This window comes from Trichosurus vulpecula, chromosome 8 (assembly GCF_011100635.1).
Source record: "Trichosurus vulpecula isolate mTriVul1 chromosome 8, mTriVul1.pri, whole genome shotgun sequence".
Taxonomy (NCBI): Eukaryota; Metazoa; Chordata; class Mammalia; order Diprotodontia; family Phalangeridae; genus Trichosurus; species Trichosurus vulpecula.
The window spans coordinates 56366356-56388232 of NC_050580.1; the positions used below are offsets into that span (position 1 = coordinate 56366356).

Below are 21877 nucleotides of genomic sequence, written 5' to 3' on the forward strand. Positions count from 1 at the left end.
TTTTAATTTTTGTTTGTGTGTGTGTGCGTGCGTGCGTGTGTGTGTATATGTGTGTGAGAGAGAGAATGTATTCTACTTCATATGATAGTTGCTGGAGGAAAGTCTAAAATCACAAACTTCATAATTAATTATCTTTCAAGAATCACTGTTTCATCCCTTTCTTTAATGTATACCATATCCCACCAGTGTCTTTAGGAATCCTAGCAAACAACTGTTCATGGAATTGAAGCTGTTATCGTTTGGCTAGGCAGAGTCAGACAATGAGAGAATCATCTGTGCACAAAAGGACTCTGAATGTTTCTTTGCTATTCCAACTCCATCTTGTAGTCTAGTGTGACTTTATGATCGTGAGGGCCATGGAAACTGGAAATATTTCCTTTGATCAGGTGTGGCCCTGGTGCTCCATTTAGTTATGTGGTAGGGCAGGACCAAAAGTAATCTTTGATCTCAGATATTCCAGACCCAAGACCTTATGCAGGAATTTTGTGGGGCTTATTAAAAAGTAGAGCTAGATGAATCCCTGTCCCTTTCCTTTTTTTCCCACCCGTACCCTGGTTTAGCTGTCAATTAACATCAGGCCATTCAGCAAGAGTATGAATTGGTCGTTAAGCCTTGATGACTTACACTGATGTTGATTAACAGGTCAACCAGTAAGTTGGTGGTTATGCTGGAATTTGAGAGGAAACAAATCTGTCTTCCTCCCTTTCTCTTCTACTGATTCAACACCAGCATTGGGTCCTTGGCAGATGTCTGAGGAAGCAGAGTATGGGCTGTTTCAAAAATGCTCCACGGAATACCATTGAATCTTCAGACCACTAATTAGCGTCAGTCTTACCACTTTGGAAGGAACTGGGTGGGGATAGACTCCCAGCTGTGGTCAAGGCATCTCCAAAAGGGACACTTTCCACAAATGTCCCACTGTGATTAGGGTTCTGTCTGGTATGGACTCTAACCTTCACTTGATTCTACTTTGTATGCTCTCCATGATGGAAGATGTGGTTAAGACCAGACTAGACTTTACAGTTAGTCAGAGTTCTTGGGTCCTGGCCACATCTGCATCTTAGGCCTAATTTGCAAGGTCTCTTTGGGTAGATGGGTGTGGTGCTATTGACTGGAATATGTTTCTCATAGCTCTTGAGGCTTTTAAGTTTTGACCAATCCATGATGATGGGGAATTAAAACATCGGGAAATTGGAATATTAAGACTGAATAATGAATGAACAAACAACTAGCATTTATAATCTTTAACATTTGCAAAGTGCTTTATGTTGATTATCTTTTGAGCCTTCCTGAAACCCTGAGAAGTAGGATCTACGGGTGGTATTACCTCTATTTTTCAGATGAGAAAATTGAATTTAAAGAGGCTAAGTGATTTGACCATGATTACATTGTAAGTGTCTGAGCAGGATTCAAAGCCAAGTCCTTTGACTCCTGAGCCTAGAAACTTTCTCTCTAGCTGAAATAGATAGGCAGATGTTCTTATGATAGGCAGACTTTTGAAGTTTGGGACTTTCAAGCTATGTTAGGACAGTTCTTTAATGAGACCTCTGTCACAGCAGTCACAGACATGTTGGGATGCCCTTTTACAAGTGAGGGAACTGAAGCACAGAGCGGTGAGTGACTTGCTTCTCCAAGGTCATACACCTGGTAAGGGTCAGGGGTTGGATTTGAACCTGGGTTTTCCTGACTCATGAATGATGGGGCGATGGGACCTGGATCCCTAAAAGGAGAAGAAGTCTTTGAAAGAAACCCCAAACCGCATCATCATCATTACACCACATCGTACCACTACTTTTTATAATATATGTCTGAAAAGTGAAGCAAATTAGGTTTTAGTGTGCACTGATTTTTAAAAATATTTCTGGACTGCCATAAAGTTCTAAATCTAGCAATCTTTCGTAGGATTATCATGCTGTTATTTAGCTGCTAATACTTACATTTACAAATAGGTCATTGCTGAGGAAGTCTCTTCTAGAACTCCAAATCTCATGAGTTATATCCATGTTTGCTCTTCTGCTACATTTAAGTAAAATTATTCTTAAGTCCTTTGGAATATCATGCTTATCACAGAATTGGTGTACTGGTCTAGATGAGACCTTTCAACAGAAATATATAAAACCTTGGTCAGGAAAGCTTTAAATCTGGAGTTTAAAAATTACAGCTTATTTTGGGGAGGGAGCCCTAATGCAAGCCAAGTTCATATATAGGGTGTCCCAAAAGTAAACTTTAAGAGCACTAAGACTTTTGGGACACTTTATGTATGAAACCCTCTCCAAAACTTGGTACATAAAACCCAGGAACATTTATTAGTGAATGAATAAATGAATAGCTTTTATTTAGCTCTTGCTATGTGCCAGGCCTTATGCTAAACTCTGGAACTACAAATATAAAATGAACACAGTTCCTACTTTGAAGCAGCTTTCTGATAGGGGGAAAGACTATGCACATGAGGGAGTGATAGTTAGAGAAGATTGTTTTGCTATGGGAAGATTAGGGATTGGCTAGTGCAACTAGGAGAATTAATTTACATGTCCTTAAGTGCCTACTAGTTCATTGAGTACTGTGTTGGATGCCTGCAAAAGATTAAAGTTGTTACTGCCTTAGTGGCTCATCTAAGGATAATTCAGTCTTTTACATTTTCAAAGGTACACTGTTGTCCTAGGATTTGACCTCTACTTGGATTGACAAAGGATTGTCCAAATCAGTAGGCTTTTGACTAAGCTTAGAAATCTTTTTTGTTCAGGGATTTTTGTTGTAGTCAGAATTGAATTATACACCCCATTCACCTTTTATTGAAAAATTGAGTCTTTTGAAGGGAGGGAGATTGCTGCTTAAAAGAACACTGTTGTGAAATGTTTTATAAATTGCCTGGTTATCTTTTTGAATGTATTTGGATTTCCATAAATGGAAAATAATGTGTGTTGCTGAAAATAATATTTTGGGCACCTATAAATTTTGATTGAACCTTATTTTCTTTTGACAAAATGAACACTTAAATTGACTTAATACTTTTAATGACTTACAAAGGTCATTAATTTTCCATAGCTAAAATCATTTGATTAAGGAGATTGATTAAGGAATGTTTTTAAATGGTTACTGCATTTCCCTATGTATAAGACGCACCTTAATTTTGGGGCCCGGAATTTGAAAAAAAAATGTATTACATGAAGTTATTGAACTCATTTTATTCATCATAAAATTCATACAATAATACGGTGGAATTCAAGGACCTTCTGCTCATAGCTTTCAGGCATCTTTTGGGCAAGTCTGGTGTGTGTACGCATGCTTAGTCCATTCCGTTTCATGAACCTGAAGTATCTGTTGTGTCCTCTGAAATCAGTAACTTCTTTGTCGCCTGCAGTTCTTCTTGCCTCATGCTGAACCATCTTTGTGAATGAAGGAATTCCAATTGCCCTTTGCTCTTCAAGCCATATTTTCAGTTCCCTCTCTAAATCAGGCCATTTTGCTGACTTGCCTCTCATGGCCTTCTTCTGTTGTGGCGTTTTCAGTAGGGTTTCTTCTTCCTGTAGCCAGTCTTGGATTGTTTTCTTTGTTGGAGGAGGACCAAACTTAACATTCAGCAGCACAATTTCCATTCACTTTTGCAAACTGGATCACTTTTAACTTGAATACTTGAATTTCTGAGCAGAATGTGGCAAAATATATCCTAATATACCAGTAACAAATTTGAAACAATGAGTGCAAAGACAATAAGCGTGAAAAATCAAGAAATGCAAGTAAAAAAAAAAACTACAACCACTGTATAAGACGCACCCAGTTTTTAGACCTCTTTCCCCTATTAGTAGGGGAAATATGGTATATTACTAGTTAATGCTTAGTTTGTAAATGCAAGATAAGTTTAGTTTCATCAATGAAATTTTAAACTTGTTCTCATGTATCTCATTGCATCTTAATGACAGCTAGACACCAAACTTATGTGGTATGGTGGAGGAACACTGAGTTTGGAATTGAGTACCTGGGGCCTTGAATATAAGTTCCCTATCTACCACTTAGTTATGGCCTCTGTGACTTTGGGCCAGTCCTTAACCTCATTGGACCACAGTTTGCTTATCTATAAAATGTGTGGGTTGAAATAGATGATCTTTATATTTACCTCCCAAATCCTGTTATTTCTTAAACTAGAATGTAAAAGTCCAAGGGAGATAATGTGTGTATTACAATCCAGTTGATTTTTAAAGTTATTTTGGGGTTAAAGACTTCATTTTCATTACAGATGGTTTTTGTTTTTCAGATCCTTCTTTCTGTAGGAGTCTTTTCCTGGTCAAACTTCCACTGCTAGTGCCTTTCATTTGAAATTGCTTGTGTACAATTTTTCGCATGTTTCCTCCTTTAGTATTTGAGCTTTTTGAGGGCAAGGACTATGTTTTTGACTTTCTCGGTACCATCAATGCTTAGTGTGGTGCCTGGTGTGTAGTGAGTAAGTGCTCAATAAATAAATGGTTGTTGACTGATTTATCTCTTTCTTCTTTGTATAGGAGTAGCAGGTTGTAGGAATTTAATATTTATTGGCACAGTACTCAGAAATTTTTAAAAAATTGTGACACTTGCATTTGTGTTTATGAGATTGTTGGTAAACTTTGTATTCATACAGCTCACTCGTAATTCACATATTGGCATTATGCACAGATAATTTTTATTCTTAAATCAGTTTTCCTCGTGTCATTGGACAATTCTGGGCCACTTGCTTTGATTTATTTTCTGTCCAGTATGTTTTCAGGGGTTCTAGAAACAGTTTTAGAAAGTCATGATTGGGATAGCAAGAGTTTTAAAAATCATTGACTTAAAGTCTGAAACTTGAGTTAAAGTGATCTTCACAAATGCAAGGTAGAAGTAAGTGGCTTGAAGACCTAGGTGACTGAAGTGGGTTCATTGTGAGTGTGATATGTTAGATCAAGAAACTACTAGCTTCTTTGAATTTCAGTAAAAGAGGTGTAGTTTATAGGGGAAAAAAAGAATAATTATTCACTGAGCTCTGGCCTGATCAGACAATAACTGGCATATTATATTCAGTTCTAGGTATCCTAAACAGTTTAGGACAGATACTGACACTCTGGGAGTGTCCATTTTAGGACCACTAGAAGGGTGAAGGGCTTTGAATTCATAATAGGTGAAGGCTTGTGAAAGGATCTAGGTATTTTTCTTGGCTAAAGATGGGAGAAGAAAAGACTCAGGGTGGACTATCTTCCAGCATTTGAAGGGCTGTCATGTTGGAGTGTGATTACATTTGTGCTGTTTGGCTCTTTAGGGTGGAACCAGGTGCATTGAGTAGAAGTTGGAAAGAGCAAAATTTAGGCTAGATTTCAAGAAAAACCCTCACACCCAGAACTGTTCAGAAATGGAATGCGGGAAGGGAGTAATTCCCCTTCTTGTCTTCAAGGAAAGGTTGGATAATCATTTAGTTATGTGGTTGTAGGAATTCTTTTTTGGGTAGCTTGGAACAGATGGCTACTAATATCTCTTCCAAGTCTGAAATTATGTGATTCGATGATATAATATGTCTCAGGGTTTCTCAGCCTCTTGTGTGTCAATGACCCTTTTGGCAATCTGGTGAAGCTTATGGACCCCTTCTGAGGATCATGTTTTTAAATGCATAAAGTACAGTAGGATCATAAGGGAAATCAAAGCTTAATGAAAATAAAGATGCAACTTTTTCCCCCATCAAAGTTTATGGACTCCCTGAAATCTATCCATAAATCCCAGATTAAGAACCCCTGGCATATTATAAAGCTAAGTATTAATGACTTTGATATACCCATGTTGCTTTCCTATTTGTAATTGCATATAATTGGGGTATTATGTGTTTTTTATGATGAATATTTTCTATGAGAAGCCATAATTCTTTTTACAGCAGCAAAAGCCTCAAATACAAGAGCATGACAATCCCAGTCCAGGATTACCTTCCCTTCCCAAACTCCTGGGTCTAGCCAAGGTCTTGTTTACTGTTTCTCACACATCTTTACTATCATCCAGTGTATTAGTTTTACCATTCCTTTGTGTCAAAGGCAGATTTGATAAGAATCCCAGTGACCACTGCATTGAAGCAATTGATAAAAATACAAAGCATCGCTAGGCCAAACATTGATCCCTACTGCACTCCACAGGAGACCTTCTTCTAAGTTGACCTTGAACCTTCAGTGATGACTACTTGGGACATTGAAGAACTTTCAACCACTTAACTGTTTTATTGTTAGATTAACTATGTTACAGAATTTTCTAATTTGTGACTGCTTTCTTTTCAGGGAAAATATTCTTTTTGGAATGGGAAATCCTCTTCTTGATATTTCTGCAGTTGTGGACAAAAATTTCCTTGATAAGTAAGTATCAAAAGCTTTGTATATGAGGGGGAAAACGGACTAGAGGAGGAATGTGATCAATATTTAGAATGGAATGTGCTATACAAACAACCAAGACCCCCTGCAGATTATGAGCCCTGGGCCTGGTGGCACTGGTGCTGTTTGACAGAGTGACTCAGTATTTGGTCCTCCTTCTTGCTGATGGAAAGCCTATGTACAATTTTATTCTAAATGAAATGAATGATTTCCTTAATGAATTATTTTCCACAAATTTGTTGCTGCCACTGACGAACTATGGTATTAACATGATCTCGAAATGGAATGCAGGTCAGAGTTTCTTGTTTGTGTTTGTTTTATATTGACTAATTTTACCTAATATTGGCTAGCCATTGTTTTATTTCTTTTGCTTCAATAAATATGTATCCAGTATAATCCTTGATGTTATTGCTTCATATTTCTGGAAATTAATGCAAAACAAACTACAGCCGACTTGGATGTCATTTGTTGAGCAACAATTTAGTGAGTTTCTTTTTTCTCCCTCCTTCCCTCTCTCTTAATTTATCTAGGTAGTACTTGACTAAGCTTTGTTTAAAATAGAGAATTTGGCCTAGGGGAAAATTTGTTAGTTTTGGGTAAAGTGCAAAAAAGCACTTGGGAAACAAGTGGGCAAAGAGAAGTGTGTAGAGACTAATTCTGCATAAATCTTTCTTAATGCTAAGAGTAAACTTATATCAACTTGTAAATTTTTACATATATCATTTTTATTTGTATACCCACTTACATGATATTTTTGGTAAATAAATCTCCCAGTTCTTTTTCAAGGTCACTTAGAATAATAGTCCGGTGATTGGTGGCCCGGCATCTCTGTATTGGCACAGTTGGGAGCTCCAAGCGGCTTCTTTGTCTGAGGCACAGCAGATCCCCAAAGGCTAGCTGAAGGGTTTTTAATTGTAAGCTGCCATAAAGCAGAGAATGGGTGATGCCAGTGGTGTGATGTTGTGGGCCAAAACTTGGCCATTGGAATAATGGGAGCAGGGTAAAAGAAACTGATTAAAGATGGAAGGCTTTAACCCTTCAGGATTTGGAGGGAAAAAATAAACTTTGGGGACTTTAGCTATGAAGAATAGGCATTTTTTTCTTAATTCTTAAAAATGTCTTTATAGTTGATTTTAAACTCCAGCTGAGTCCTGATTACTGTGAAAAATGAATCTCAAGAAATGGTTGATTTGTCAGAATTCGCACTGCATGTTTATACCGGGCTAGAGGAACAAATGATCATATTTTACATAATTATAACTCCAAATAGTGCAAATTCAAATACATTCTGCTACTTAGGGAATTCATTTTTTTGCGCTAATCGAGATCTGGCTGTACATTTACAATTTTTATCAGTTGAACTGCTTTAACTGGCTTTTTGGCTTGTCTTAAGGAATGTATAGCAGGATAGTGTGGAATTATAGCGTGCTTGATTTAGAGGCTTCAGATTTGGATCCCTTCTCTAACTCTTAATACCAGCTGTGTAACCAGGAAAAATCACTTAATGTCTTTGACCCTAAATTTCCTCATCTCCAAAATGGAAATAATACTTGCAGCATATACTTTACTTCAAATGAGCTAATGTCCTTAAAATATTTTGTAAATTTTAATGTGACATAAAAATGTTATTTGTTGTTATTATTAGACCTCTAGTGAACTCCTTGACAAGTGAATTGTGTGGTTAATACCATAACATATTGCTAAGAAATGATCAACTATTATCCATAAAACATTCAGAGATGTGTACTTAATGTTTAGGAGCTTGCACAGTGTTTATGACAAATAATTTTTGACAAAATAAGTACATCTTGAAAACATGCAAAACATTTGTACGGTAACAGGAAAAGCATGAAATATAGACTCAGAACTCTAGAATTGAATGCGCTTCCTTGTTTCTGAATCAAAGAAGTCAGAGCACAGCTCGGTTACTAGTCTTGCCCAGTGAGGAGGAGCTGGGAGAGAAGTAGTAGGAGGAAGGCTGAGCTGGGCTTAGATCCCTGGCCTCTTGATTTCTGACCCCAGGTTCTAGCCTGCCTCATTCTTTAGCCAAGTAACTCATTTAAATGTTTCTCCTTGTTAATATATTCCTACTCCTACTTAGGTTAAAGCTAGGTCTTTAAACATACGTTAGCAAATCCTCTAGCTCTTACCCTGTTCTTAAAGTAGCTCCAATTCTAATTATGCTTAGTCATTTCCTTAACATTTTATAGTTGAAACTGAATGTTACTAAGAAATGAGTGCCTTGTTTTCCCCTTCCTTATCACCTCGTTTTCTTCATTCCCATTTGCTCTTTTCTGCTCATTACCCTGTTATTTACAATGAAAATCGTTATTGTTCCTATTATCCTTATGATTAAGTATTCACCATATAAGAATCACCACATGACATTTATAAACATTGATGAAGAGAAAAAAACCAAGTTGGACAAAGCGTCCTTTCCTGTTTGCGGAAAGTTGATAGTAAATGCCTTGTGCACAGATGTCACAAGATCAAGAAGAAAAAAAAAATCAAATTTTTATTCTAAATTGTATGAAGTCTAGTAACACCCAGAAGTTGAGAAACACGTGGATTTTTTAAACTGATTTTTCCCCCCTTCAGTTGTGTGCCTTGTCTACACATCACCCAAGTGAGAGGGGAGTTAGGGTAGTTATTTACGCTTCCAAAACTGTCAGGAAGTTAGTTTGGTTCCTAGTAGACATAAATAAATTAGCCAGTCACTTTATTAGAATTTGGGAGATGCAGGAATTTACTTGTTTAATGAGGGTAGAAAACAAGGAGATCCTGAATTCTAAGAGGTTGGTTGGTTGCCTAGAGCTGGACAGGTTCCACAGTGGAAAGCATTGCCACAATGCAGCCGATCCGTTGAGTACGGAGTATTTGCCTCCAGAATCCAAGGCAGCTTGTTGTGGAGCATCCTCTTTTGTTTCCATGAAGATTGCCAAGACCAGTTACTACTTTGAAGAATAAAAATGAGGGGATTTCAATGAGAGCCAAAGTCTTTGAAAGAGACCCAAGTTGTGTGTAAGAGCGTATATGATTTTTAAGTTAGGTTAGGTGCAGTGAAGTGATTTGGAAAGTTTTCCTTCAGGATGTGGAAAAGACTTTTTACTTTCTTGGTTGCAGCGTTATTTTGTGAATGTCCACTTTTATTTTTGTTAATTAGGCCACTGCTTTGGCAATATTTCTGAGCCAGCCATTTCCTTTGGTCAAAACCCCACCATCAGAAGGTACCCAATATGATCTGCAAGGTTTAAGTCAGCATGCACCTTGAAAATCCTCATTGCTGACCAGAAAGGGAATACACTCTTCAAAGCAGTAGCTGATTGAAAATAGCAACTGTTGAGTATAGGTCAGTAGCTGTTTCTTTTGCTGAGTGGTAGGTACTGCAGAGTCTTTTGTACCTGTTAATGTAAGTTTTTGTTGATTGTTGACAGGGAAAAGGAAACAAAAATGGGTGTTATCTTTGTTTTACTTTGTCTTTTTTCTTAATACTTCCCTGCCTGGCAGCTGATCAATTACTTACATGGTCCACTTTGGCATTCCATTTTATGGCATAGTAATTGTGTAATTTCACCTATTCATGGTGCTTCTACCAAACTTTGTTCAGTAGAGGATTAAATATAGAGTGTTTTTAGTATTCTAAAATCAAATTGAAAACAGGTTTAAAACCACACAGTTCTGTAGGCCATAGTGAAGGATAACTTTTAATCAGTTTTCCCAATAGGAAAAGAAAAGGAGCTTCGATGATTTTTGTAAATACAGATACTTACCTACCATCTCTTGCTTTAACTTTTCTGACCACTAGTCACTGTATCTGGTCACCAGTGCCATGACTCTCTGTCATTCACAGAAAGGAAAAATGAGGTAAAGGGAAAAAGTGAAACGCTAAGTGGTGGCCCGAGGGAAAAAAATCCGCAGATTGGCATTCACCTTTTCCTTCAGCCTTCTTCCCAACTTCTGTAAGCCACTTTGCTTGTGCTCAGTATTACTCTGCAAAAACTCATATAGAACTGGTTTAGACCACAAGAAAATATATTTAATTCTCTACCACTGACCACTGGCATTTATGAGCTGGGGTGGGAGTGGGGGTGCAGGTGGGTTGGAGAGAAAGGGCTGTAGGGAGTGGAGCACTTTCTTAAGTTTATAGATTTTAAGAAGGTTTTATTACTTTTATGTAACTCAGGTTTTTCAGATAGTTGACTATTTGCTACTGACCCAGTGGTTAAGGAATAATGATATAGATCATAGAGTAGCCGAGCTGTATTGGAAATGTTGTATATTACCAATTAAGGTATTAGGGTGCTTTGGTTGCACTGACCAAGTGCCTGTAGGGATAGACCTGTGGTCTTCTTGGGGCAAAAACTTCCAGGATTTGCTAAAGGAATCTCCAGCGGCTTTACTACCCATCCCAGCATTGGTCTAGTAGTTAGACATTGGTGACTCCCTGTATCCAATAGGGGAAAATCAGGGATTGTACACTTAGGAAAGTCAATTGAAGTTACAGAATGTACCTGCCTAGTACATTCTGTACTAAGCTGGAATTTAAATGATTTTTAGCTATGGTGGGTATAGTTTTGTTATGTTGGGGTTATTTGATTAGAAATGATTGCCATAGTTCATCTAATGGTCTAAGGAAAGTGAAATACATTGTTTCCTGGAACCAAATTACTTAATTATATGATGTGAATGGCATTGCTTACCAGTATATTCTCTCTAATGAGATCATTTCACTCATAGGCAGGCAAATAATTTCCTAAGTAGAAGCATATGCCGTTCCATTACACTATTCGTAGAGCGAGTTGTTATTTTAAAATATAAACATTGCTGTTTAACTCCCCTTTCCCCTTCCTCTCCCCTTTTTAATATAGAAATTGGCATCATTAGATGCTTTAAATCTTGAGTAGCTCTCTAATTCTGGAGGGTCATGTCAAGGATGCAAGGAGAAGGAATATCTAGGGAGGAATGAGAGATGAAAGGAGAATCTGATTTTAAGTGTATTTTGATACTGATTGGGAAACTCTTTTAAAAAGGCCTGGCAAAATTAAAAATGCACGTGAGACAAAGGGCAAGGAAAACCACCATCAAAAGGCAAAGACTCAGATACTTTGTGGAGAAAAAGTAGAGTAACTGAGAGACTGGTAGTACTTGGAGGTCATGCCAGAAATAAGACTGTCCTTAAAAACAGAAGCTTTCATTTAATGGTATTGTTTTCTAAGTCTTCTAAGTGTAACTATGTGAGAGAGTAATCTTTGATAAGATCTATACCTTTGTTAGTTTGTGCTACCTTACTTTGTCATAGGAATTGGTTAGAAGTTTTTTTTTTTTTTTAACTTTTTTGAGGGGGGAAGGCAGGGCCATTGGGGTTAAGTGACTTGCCCAAGATCACACAGCTAGTAAGTGTGTCAAGTGTCTGAGGCTGGATTTGAACTCAGGTCCTCCTGACTCCAGGGCCCCTACTCTTTTCATTGCACCACCTAGCTGCTCGGGTTAGAAGTTTTAATGTCCGTTATTTAATGTTAGTATTTTTCAACACAGGAGAAGCATAACATGGTAAGGACCCTCCTTGGAATTAAGGAGATGTTGGATTGAGTCTTGTCTCCATAATATGCTAGCTGTGAGACTAGTGAGCTGTGAGACAAGTCACTTAACTTTTCAGTGTCTTAAGGCAAGCTTTCTAAGACATTAAATTATAGATGAATTAATAACCAGTTGTTAATTGTTCTTGTGAATGAAAAATGTACGTGGGTATAAGTTTATTAGGAAGGAAAATAGTCTTTAAGGTTGTGTCAAAATGGAAATTGAGAGTTGGGAGGTATGATTTCTCTAAGGTTCAAGACTAGAAGTGGTTTAAAATGAGCGAGCGTGGATTGTTTCATCACTTTTTAACTTAGCTAATTGTATTGAGCAGTTAGTATGTTATATGGCTGCAAATCATTGAACACCATTATCTCAGAAAAAACAGAATTTCAGTATACTTTTGCATGATGGTTATAAGTAGGTAACAGTAACATCTTATTAATGATGATTTGCATACTAGAAATGATGGGAAAGACATCATCAAAGACAGGAATGACTAGAGGAGGACATGGTCTAGTCATATATAAAGTGTGTTATGACTACAACTAGAGTATGCCCAGAAGTGGTGGTGGTGGGGAAAGTCTCAAGCAGTTGGTGAATGAGAAATGTAGCCTGGGCTGTGTTGGGGAGGCTTACCTGCAGCTCATGGGGGAAGTACCCTGCCTAGCTACAGAGCTGCACACAATCCCTAGAGGAAGACAGAATACAGTTATATACAGTGTACTATTCCTTTTCTCCCTTTCCAAGGGTTGATTTCCTAGGAATACTTTTGAGAAATCTTTATAATGTAGTTCTATATCCTTTCTGAACCCTGAAAATTTATCTAAACTTGAGTTTCTATAAGCCACTGAACAATCCAAAAGGCTACATAATAGCAGCTGTTCTATTACTATTGGCATTAGGGTTTACTCTTTCTCTTCCTTAAATCCCTCATTACATGCTATAACTTTATTCCCATGATGATGGGAGAATTACGTGGTTTAGCTGTGAATGAGTTGGCATTGCTTTTTGCCATAGTGCTGATTCATTTCTTGGTGCCAGCTGTGTGAAGGATAGCAGAGAGCCCAAATGTTGTACTGGTATCTCCAACACATTAAGAGGAAGCATAGACAGACTTCCAGTACCTGTAGGACCTCTTTGGAGTGTTTTCATAAAAACACGAGTAAGAACAGCACTGGACGAGAAGAGGGGTAAGATGACAGACCTAGGCAGGTGCCAGTGAGACTTCATTTCCTCGGGAAAAAAAAAAGGTGGGTACCCAACAACAGAAAGAATGAAGCAACCAGCCTTCGTTGGAACAACCAAAGGTTAAGGTCAGAAAAGATAAGTTATCTATCTTTACAAACAAAAAAGGCCTGGATTTTGTGAATGTGTTGGGGTAGAAAGAGTCCAGGTCTGTTTTTATTTTGAGTTATTTGCTAATCTTTGAACCGAAAATTTTTATTTTTTCTTTCCCATTTAATTTTTGTTTTAACCATTCTTCCAATTGATATTTGCCCACTAAATAGGTTACTAAGTGTTGGGGTATCATCAGTTTTTGAAAATGATGAATCACAAGTCTTCCAGGCATACACCTGGTGTGTGTATATATGTGCATACACATATGTGTATATACACGTGTATATATATGTGTGTGTGTATATATTACATATATACATATATAGAGTATTTATGCTATTTAAAAAAGTATGTCTTGAGGCTTATATCTCTGAGCCTCAATTTCCTATTTGTAAATTGTGGTTATCTTCCTTGACCTTTCTGCTGCATTTGTCTGTTGAATTGTTCCTCTTTTGGAGACTCACTTTATCGTTGGATTCTCTGACCTTGTAATCTCTTTATTCTCTTCTTTGCTAAAGTGTTCTTCCTTGGTTCTTCTTCCATCTGCCTCCTGAAAGACTGTATTTTTGGCCCTTTTCTATGTAGATAATCTCTCCCTTTTGCAGTCTCATCGTATATCTCTTCCTAAATGTATATCTCTATCTTGTTTTTTCCCTTTAGCTCTAGACTCCTGTTTCTAAATGCCCGCTCAATATTTCCACCAGAGTTCTGCCCTTCCTTCATATTTAATCTAAGGTATACATTGACCCCTTCCCGTTGCTTATAAGCATGACTAGATCTCCCCTAGCTTAAAAAACCCAACAAAAAACAAGAAAAACCTTCACTTAACAGCGATCTCCTAAGCTTTTGTCCTATATTTCTCCTCTCTTTCACAGTAAAACTTGTAGAAAAAGCTACAAATTTACTCTCATATTCTATACTCACTTAACTCCTTTATTGCTCAAGACCTTGAAATCTGGCTTCTGACCACCTGAACTCTCCAAGGGTACTGATAATTGACTACATTGCTAAATCCAGTGGCCTTTTCTCTGTCCTCATCTTTATTGACTTCTACTGGAGGTCAAACATTTGATACTGTTGACTACAGCCTCTTCTTAAATATTCTCTTCTTCCTGGGCATTTATAACTCTGCTCTCTCTTGGTTCTACCTGTTTGAATGCAACTCGTCCATGTCCTATCTCATAAATGGGTTTATATCAGGCCTCTATCTTGGCTTGCCTCCTAGCTTCTCTCTCTATTATCCCTTCCTAGCTGATTTTATCATTTCTCAGGGGTTCACTTATCTTTATGTGACTTCTAAATTTGTATATACCAGACCTAATTTGCCTCCTGAGATCCAGCCTGCACTGACAACTTAATTGCTGGATATTTGTACCTTGATATCTCATTAACATCTCAAGCTCAACATGACCAAAATTGAATGCATTATCTCCCTCTCCTCTTAATTTTTAGATTTCTGCTAAGGGCACCATTCTGCTCATAGTAACCAAGGTCCACAACCTTGGAGTCAGCCTTGACTTTACTTTGCCTTCCTGTCTCATACTCAGTCAGTGGTTATGTTTCCATAGGGCTGCCTCCCCACCATCTCTCTCACCTGCTCCCTTCTCTCTACTCATTGCCATCACCCTAGTTCAGGCTACCGTTGTCTGTTGCTTGGATGAGCTCTCACGTAATATTCCTATAGTATAAGCTGACCGTGACACTTCCCTAACTTAATTTATAGTGATTCACTCTGGCCTCTAGGATTAAAGTAAACACTCCATTGGTGTTTAAAATCTGGCCCCAGCCCACCTTTCCAGACCAAATGTCACATTATTCCACCTTAGATTCCCTACAATCCAGCCATAACTGCCTACTAGCTCTTGTCAAATCCAGCGTGCCATCTTCTGCTTCCCTCTTTCGTTCCATAGGCTGTGTCTTGTAATGCTCTTCTTTCTCCTCTTGGCCTTTCCTTAACATCTGGCTTCCTCCAGGGCTCAGCTGCATGCACTGCCTCTTGTGGGAAGTTAGAGACTGTGTGGCATATTTGCTAGAGAGCTGTCCTTAAAGCCCAGAAGACCTGGGTTCAAGTTCTGTCTCTGACACCTGCTAGCTGTGTGACACTGCGCAGGTCACTTAACCTCTCAGTGCTTTAGGCAATTCTCTAAGATTCCTCAGTTGCACAGAAGGTTCCTGTCTATACTGGTGGAGGAAGTTTCCCCCGAATCAGCAAAGTCACAGGTCCATTTCCTATCCCTATCCCTATCCCTATCTCTATGCCTATCCTGCTTGGTGTGTATTTTGTGTTTCATTATCTGTGCTTGGGTTGTATTCCTGCTGTGCAGTGTAAGTTTTGAGGCCAGAAGCTGTTTTGTTTTGCCATGGTGTTCCTAGAGGGTGTCCCATGGAGTTGATGCTTCATGGATTCAGTCAGTTGCCCAGCCCTATGAAGTCAAGAGCTATCCCATTTATCCGTCTTTCCATTTCCTTTGCCACCAACCTAGACCAGGCCCTGATCTGTTAAGTGGACTATTGTAATTGTCTCCTCGCTGTTCTTCCTGCCACTTATCTCTCCCTTTTCACTTCATCTTTCTTACAGCTGCCAAAATTATTGCACTAATGGATGAATCTCAGTGCATCATCTTCCTGTTCCTAAGACTTCAGCAATGGTTTCCCATTGCCTATTCTTTCATTCAATGCCTAACCCACTCTGGCTTCTTCCTGCCTTTCCAACTTTATTTTGTTTTACTGCCTGTTATGTCTTATCCATTCAAGCTAAATTAGACTAGGGTCATCTCTTAATCTTGTCTTGTTTCTACCTCCACACATTCACACAGCCATTCCCTCCTTCTCATCTCTTCCTGTTGAAATTCTTTTCTACCTTCAAGATCCTCTTTAGCAGCTACATCTTCCATGAAATCCTCTGAAAGCCTGGGCTGTGTCTTCATCCCATTCTCATTTGTATTATAATTGTTTGTGTCTAAATTTTAACCACTCATTAGAGTGTAAATTTGAGTGTAGAGGTGATTTCTCCTCTTTGTCACAAAACAGTGTGCCACACATACTAAGTGCTTAATAAATGTTCATTTAATTGAATAAGGCACTTAGTTCAGTTCAATTGAACAAGCATTTATTAAATGCCTGTCATATTCCTAGTATTATGATAATTGCTATGGTACTTTAACAGGTCTAGATTTTAATTTTTGTAAGTTTACTGAATTTCATAGTAGAACACTAAGGATAGATACATAATAGACATATATAGTTCTTAGAAGTAAACATGGTAATTGTTTTGTGGAATACTAATAATTTGAAGAGTAGCTGGCAATATATGTGTTAAAGAAGGAATAATGCGAATAATTAGAATTGTTAACAAATTTACAAAGGTTTTTGTACATTTCTTTTGTCAAGGTGAATAACTAATGCTTTTTTGCATGTTGGAGCACTTGAAAGTCGTGGTGAAACTTGTAATCTTAGTGTAGAAATCCAAACACTTAGCCATCTACTTACGGCAATTTAATAGCCCTAAGTAGATTGTGCTTCCGATTTAATTAATACAAACAGTTGTAAGACCAGGATTAATAAATTTATTAATTACTGTCACTGGATTACAAGTGTATTTTTCACAGACTGACTCCTAGCTGCCACTATCAAATGTAATGTCTGAAATATGAATAATAAGTATGTGAATTTTGTTCAGTGATTTTTTTCCCCCAGAATTTAGGAGTAAGGCTAATATAATGAAAAGAATGCCGAATTTAGGATTCCAGTCTTGGCTCTAGTATTAACTTCTGAGATAACAGTTTGCAGACTTTAAATGTCAGCTAATGTGATTAGTTTGGATCAATCCTTAGTTATTGAAGGATTGTTCTTCAGGGTGTTTATGTTCTTTCCATGAGAATTCTAAACTCTTGGAACTTGAAAACAAGTTGTACCACACTTAATTTTTTATATTGTATTACATTAATTAGCTTTCATTGCTTTAGGATTTGTAGAGTGCTTTATGTTTGTTAACTCATTAACATTACATATTAATTCGGATTCTTTCGTTCTGCCAGAACTTGTTTGAGTGAAAGCCTGGCCCAACCCTTCTCATTTTCTAGAGTGCTATACTTTGTGCTTCATAGCTCATTCATGTAACAGTTGTTGACAGAGATAATAAAGTAGGTACATGGTTTGGTAGTTGCTGATGCCTTCTCTGTTAGCTTTGTTTTCAAACAAAAGGTACATTATATTTGCACGTCAGTCAATTAGCAAGCATTTATTAAGCACCTACTGTTTGCTAGACACCTAGTAGAGAGACAAAGAAAAATGAAACAGCCTCTTCTCACCTTACATGTTGTTATTCCTGTAGAATGTAAGTTCTGAAAGTGCAGACACTATCTCATTTTTGTCTTCACCTTTCTAATCTCTAGCTTATTGCCATGCTATAGGTTGTTTTTCAATAGTTCATTGAGCACAAAGCTTCATCTGTTATAATTCACATACACATTGATTTGTGGTGGCCTGCTCCTAATAAAAACTAGGTGATCAGTAGGCCCTGAGGACTTAAGTATTCATTTTGATCGGCTACCTTGGAATTCCCAGAAAACACAGCAGCCCTTATTTGCTCTTGTAGGGCAAAGAAAGGTCATATGAGACCATAGTCATCATTATCTGGCTTGGTGCCCATGGTGGTCAAAGCAGATCCTGCAGTGTGTCTTTGACCCCATCGATTTGGTGGATGCTGTGATAATTACTTTAATATGCACAATGTTATATAACTTTCCCTTCAGCAAATTTTTATGGCTTGATATGTTCTTCCCACCCCCATAATTCGTTACCATTCAGGTATTTATTCATGCCTTCACATGATTGTGAAATTTAGATTATGAAATACCTTGGCAGTAATCATTCCAACCTCTCATTTTGCAGATGAGAAAGCTGAGATTGGGAGAGATGAAGTAACTTTTATCTAGGCCACAGTGGGGGCAACCAGGTAGCAACTGGTTAGTGCTAAGCCCCAGACTCATATAATTTATACTTTTGCGTTGGGCACATTGGATTTATGTTCAGTTGAACTGGACTTCATTATATTTATAGCTAATAATATTACACACTCAATGTTCGATATAAGTTTCAGTCACTCTCTATTACCTCTGAGTTTTTCATCTGTGGTGCGTTCTCTCCACGCCTTTTACACAACCTCTCTCCCATACATTCCTTCCTTACTTTGCCTGCCCCTTAGAATCCTCAGTTTTCTTCAAAGTTGAGTTTAAGTACCATCTTCTTCATGATGTCCCTAATTGCTAGTCCCCTGTCTTTGTCTTTCTGCCCTCCCCCCATCTTGATCTCTTGTATGTATTTTTATAGAGATAAAGACTGGATAGCTGGGTAGTGAACCCCCAGATGAGGAAGCTCTCTCCATCAATGCCTGCAGGGTGTTACCTTTTTGCAATTTATAGTCTTAGTTGCTTAGAGCGCTGAAAGGTTATTTTACATGTCCAGGGTCACACAGGTCTTCGTAGCTTCAACATCAGCTTTCCAAACTCTACGCCATGTTGCCTCATATATTTTTTATGTATGTATCTATGTACATGCATGTATATACCCACAAATACATATATGCTGTCTCCCCTGCGGTCAAGAACTACTTTCATGTTTAGCTTTGTATATCCCCAGTGTCTACCATTGTGCCTAGCACACAGGGGCTTAATAGCTGCTTGGGGATTGATCAGTGTGTTTAGGATTGTTCAAATAGAACCTCTTGCCGGTTTAAAAAAATAATTAACTTATTCAGCTTTACACACACACACACACACACACACACATACATACGCACGCACGCACGTGCGCGCGCAAGAGCCATTTTCCTGGAGACAGATGATCAAAGATAATGAACAGAGGAAAGGCAAGCTATCACTAGCTGTATCAAAAAACTACTCCAGAAGTACTAATAAAAAGAGATGCAAATTAAAACAAAGTGAATTTTCATCTTAATGGTAAATGTTGAAGGGCTTTTGGAAGATAGGTGTCCTCCTGTCCTGTGGTTCAAATTGTGCCTTGGTCCACTCCTTCTAGAAAACAATTTAGTTAGTATTATACCCCCAATGTTATTAAATTGCGAACATCTTTTTATTATTTTTTAATCTCACTACTGGGCTTGTCCCTCAAGAAAATAAAGAAGGAACATTCCTGTAGGTGGCCTATTGGATAGAGTGTTGGAGTCAGCAAGACCTGAGTTTAAATCTGGCTTTAGACACTAGCTCTGTGGCCTTGGGCAAGTCACTTAAATCTCTGTTTGCTCAGTTTCCTCTTCTGTAAAATTGGGATCATGATAGCACTTCCCTCAGAGGGTTGTTGTGAGGATCAGATGAGTTAATATTTTTAAAGTGTTTGGCGCATAGTAGGCACTTTATAAATACAAACAATTGTTATTAAAAAAACCAACCCTGTAGCAGTACTTTTTGCAATAAAAAATAAAGATATATGGAAATTAATTTCCAGGCAGATGTTTGCTAGTAGATAGCACACAGGGGCTTAATAGCTGCTTGGGGATTGATTAGTGTGTTTAGGATTTTTCAAATGGAACCTCTTGCTGGTCTAAAAAAATAATTAACAGAGGAGGGATCCATTATAGTCTTCTAAAGGAAATGGCAATTGATCTAAGCTTTGAAAGATTGGAAATTCTAAGAGGCACAGGTGAAGAGGGATTGTGTTCCAGGTTTGGCGGACAACCTATGTAGAAGCATGAAGATGGAACTTAGGTGCTTAATATATGTTTAGTGGCTGATATGACTGACTGACTAGATTCACAATATAGTACATGAAGAACTGTGAATTAGCCAGTTTGGTTCTTTATGAAGGGAGATAATAGGTAAAGAGTCTGTATTAAAATATATATATTTTAAACCCATATTCCATTTTTTCACCCCAACAGCTTTTTAAAGTAGTTAAAATTGCTTCAGTTCTATGCTTTGTTAATTTTGATTTTTGCTGTAACTAGCTGGTGACCTGACTGTATATAGACAGATGATTCACAAATGGCTTCCACATCAGTTACAACCCTTTGTTTCCTGTGGGTTAAAAATAATCAATTTTTCAGGGGGTCATTTGGTGTTCATGATATCTAGCACCTACCTTAATCTCTTCCGGTATAAAATATCCATGATATATATAGGCAGGGAGGCTTCTGTATGTCCTTGTAGCAGTGTAAGAGATCAGGTAGAGTATGCACCAGGAATTTTGTTAAACAAGGGACCGCTAAATCTGACTTAAAAAATTGGTTGGAGGACAATTGACTTGTCTAGGCCCTACAGCGAGATTTGTAAAATCCTATGATCTATCTTTATTTGAAGGCTTATTGGCTTGTCTGTTAAATATATTTGTGCATTTCTATGACTGGTATTTTTTTTTATGTCTGTTATAGGTACGGTCTGAAACCCAATGATCAAATTTTGGCAGAGGAGAAACACAAAGAACTGTAAGTATATGATAGAACATTATTACACTTGGCATTTTGTGCTTGTCTGTAATTGGTATCCTAACACACATGCTGATTTAATAATTATATATAGTGTTATCAACACGATAGATTTAATTCTATTGGAAATGAATGTAGGTCATTCACTGAAAACAGTTAATTTAACCTTGAATTGGAAATAATTGCTCTCACTGGTACATTGAAAAATAGTTGTCGTATGTAGTGAGATATTTAGTCATTCAGAGTAACAATGTGAATTGTCCAATTCATTTAGCTTCCTTTTTTCAGATAAAATGGAAAAATTGTCACCTTCAAAAATATTGATCTTTTTTGAATGACTACATTTTCTACCCTGCTCCTGAAGGAGTCCTACCTTGTTCATAATTAATTTACTAGTCTAATGGAATTGATGTGGAGAGGCAGTGTTGCCTATTGGGTAGAGAGCTGTCTTTGGAGTCAAGAAGATCTCTCTTCAAGTGTGGAGTTTAACACACACTGTGACTGGCTGAAGTGTAACTCTGTCAAACTATTTGCAGCTGGTGGCATGATAGAGTGGGAACCCCAGTTCAGATTCGGGTCATACACTGAGAAGCTATGGCAGGTTATTTAACCTTCGTCTTCCTCAGTTTCCTCATCTGTACAGTCGAGATAACAATGAACAACACCTTCCTCCCGAGGATCAAATAAGCAAGTATTGTAAAACGTTTTGCAAACTGCAGTTCTGGAGCAGTGTCTTGTTGTTATTGTCAACCTCTCAGTGCCCAAGCAAGTCTCGAAGACTATTATGTTGAAGAGCAGACACAGATCTATATTGGAAGAGGGAGTTCTTCGCTGAGAGTTCTGTCTACTGATGAAATTACTAGTCTGGTTAAAAAATTGCCAAAGGTCACCTAGTGTCACAGCTTTAGAGCTGGAAGGGACCTTAGAGGTCGTTGTGTCCAACCCCCTCCTTTTTACAGACGAAGAAACCAACGGACAGAGAGTTGAAGGGGCTTGTGTAGAGAAATATAACTAATGTATAGGCAGGATCGGCACACAGGTGCCGTATCTGTTACATGTTGGTAGGGAGCTGTTATATTTTTTAAAAGAATCATCATTATGAGTTTTAAAGCAAGTACTTTAAATGTCAATACAATTTATTTAAGATCTTACATTTAACTTTTATTAAAGA

The 21877-nt window shown here is 37.8% G+C and overlaps 1 protein-coding gene across 2 annotated transcripts in view; it reads left to right on the forward strand.

The window, feature by feature from the left end:
* ADK (adenosine kinase) overlaps positions 1–21877 on the forward strand; it is a 629414-nt gene that overhangs the window by 67576 nt on the left and 539961 nt on the right. For both annotated transcript variants that reach the window (XM_036735188.1, XM_036735189.1), the window contains exons 2-3: positions 6261–6335; positions 20653–20706. In XM_036735188.1, coding sequence (XP_036591083.1) covers positions 6261–6335; positions 20653–20706 — 129 coding nt within the window. The remainder of the gene's footprint in view (positions 1–6260; positions 6336–20652; positions 20707–21877) is intronic.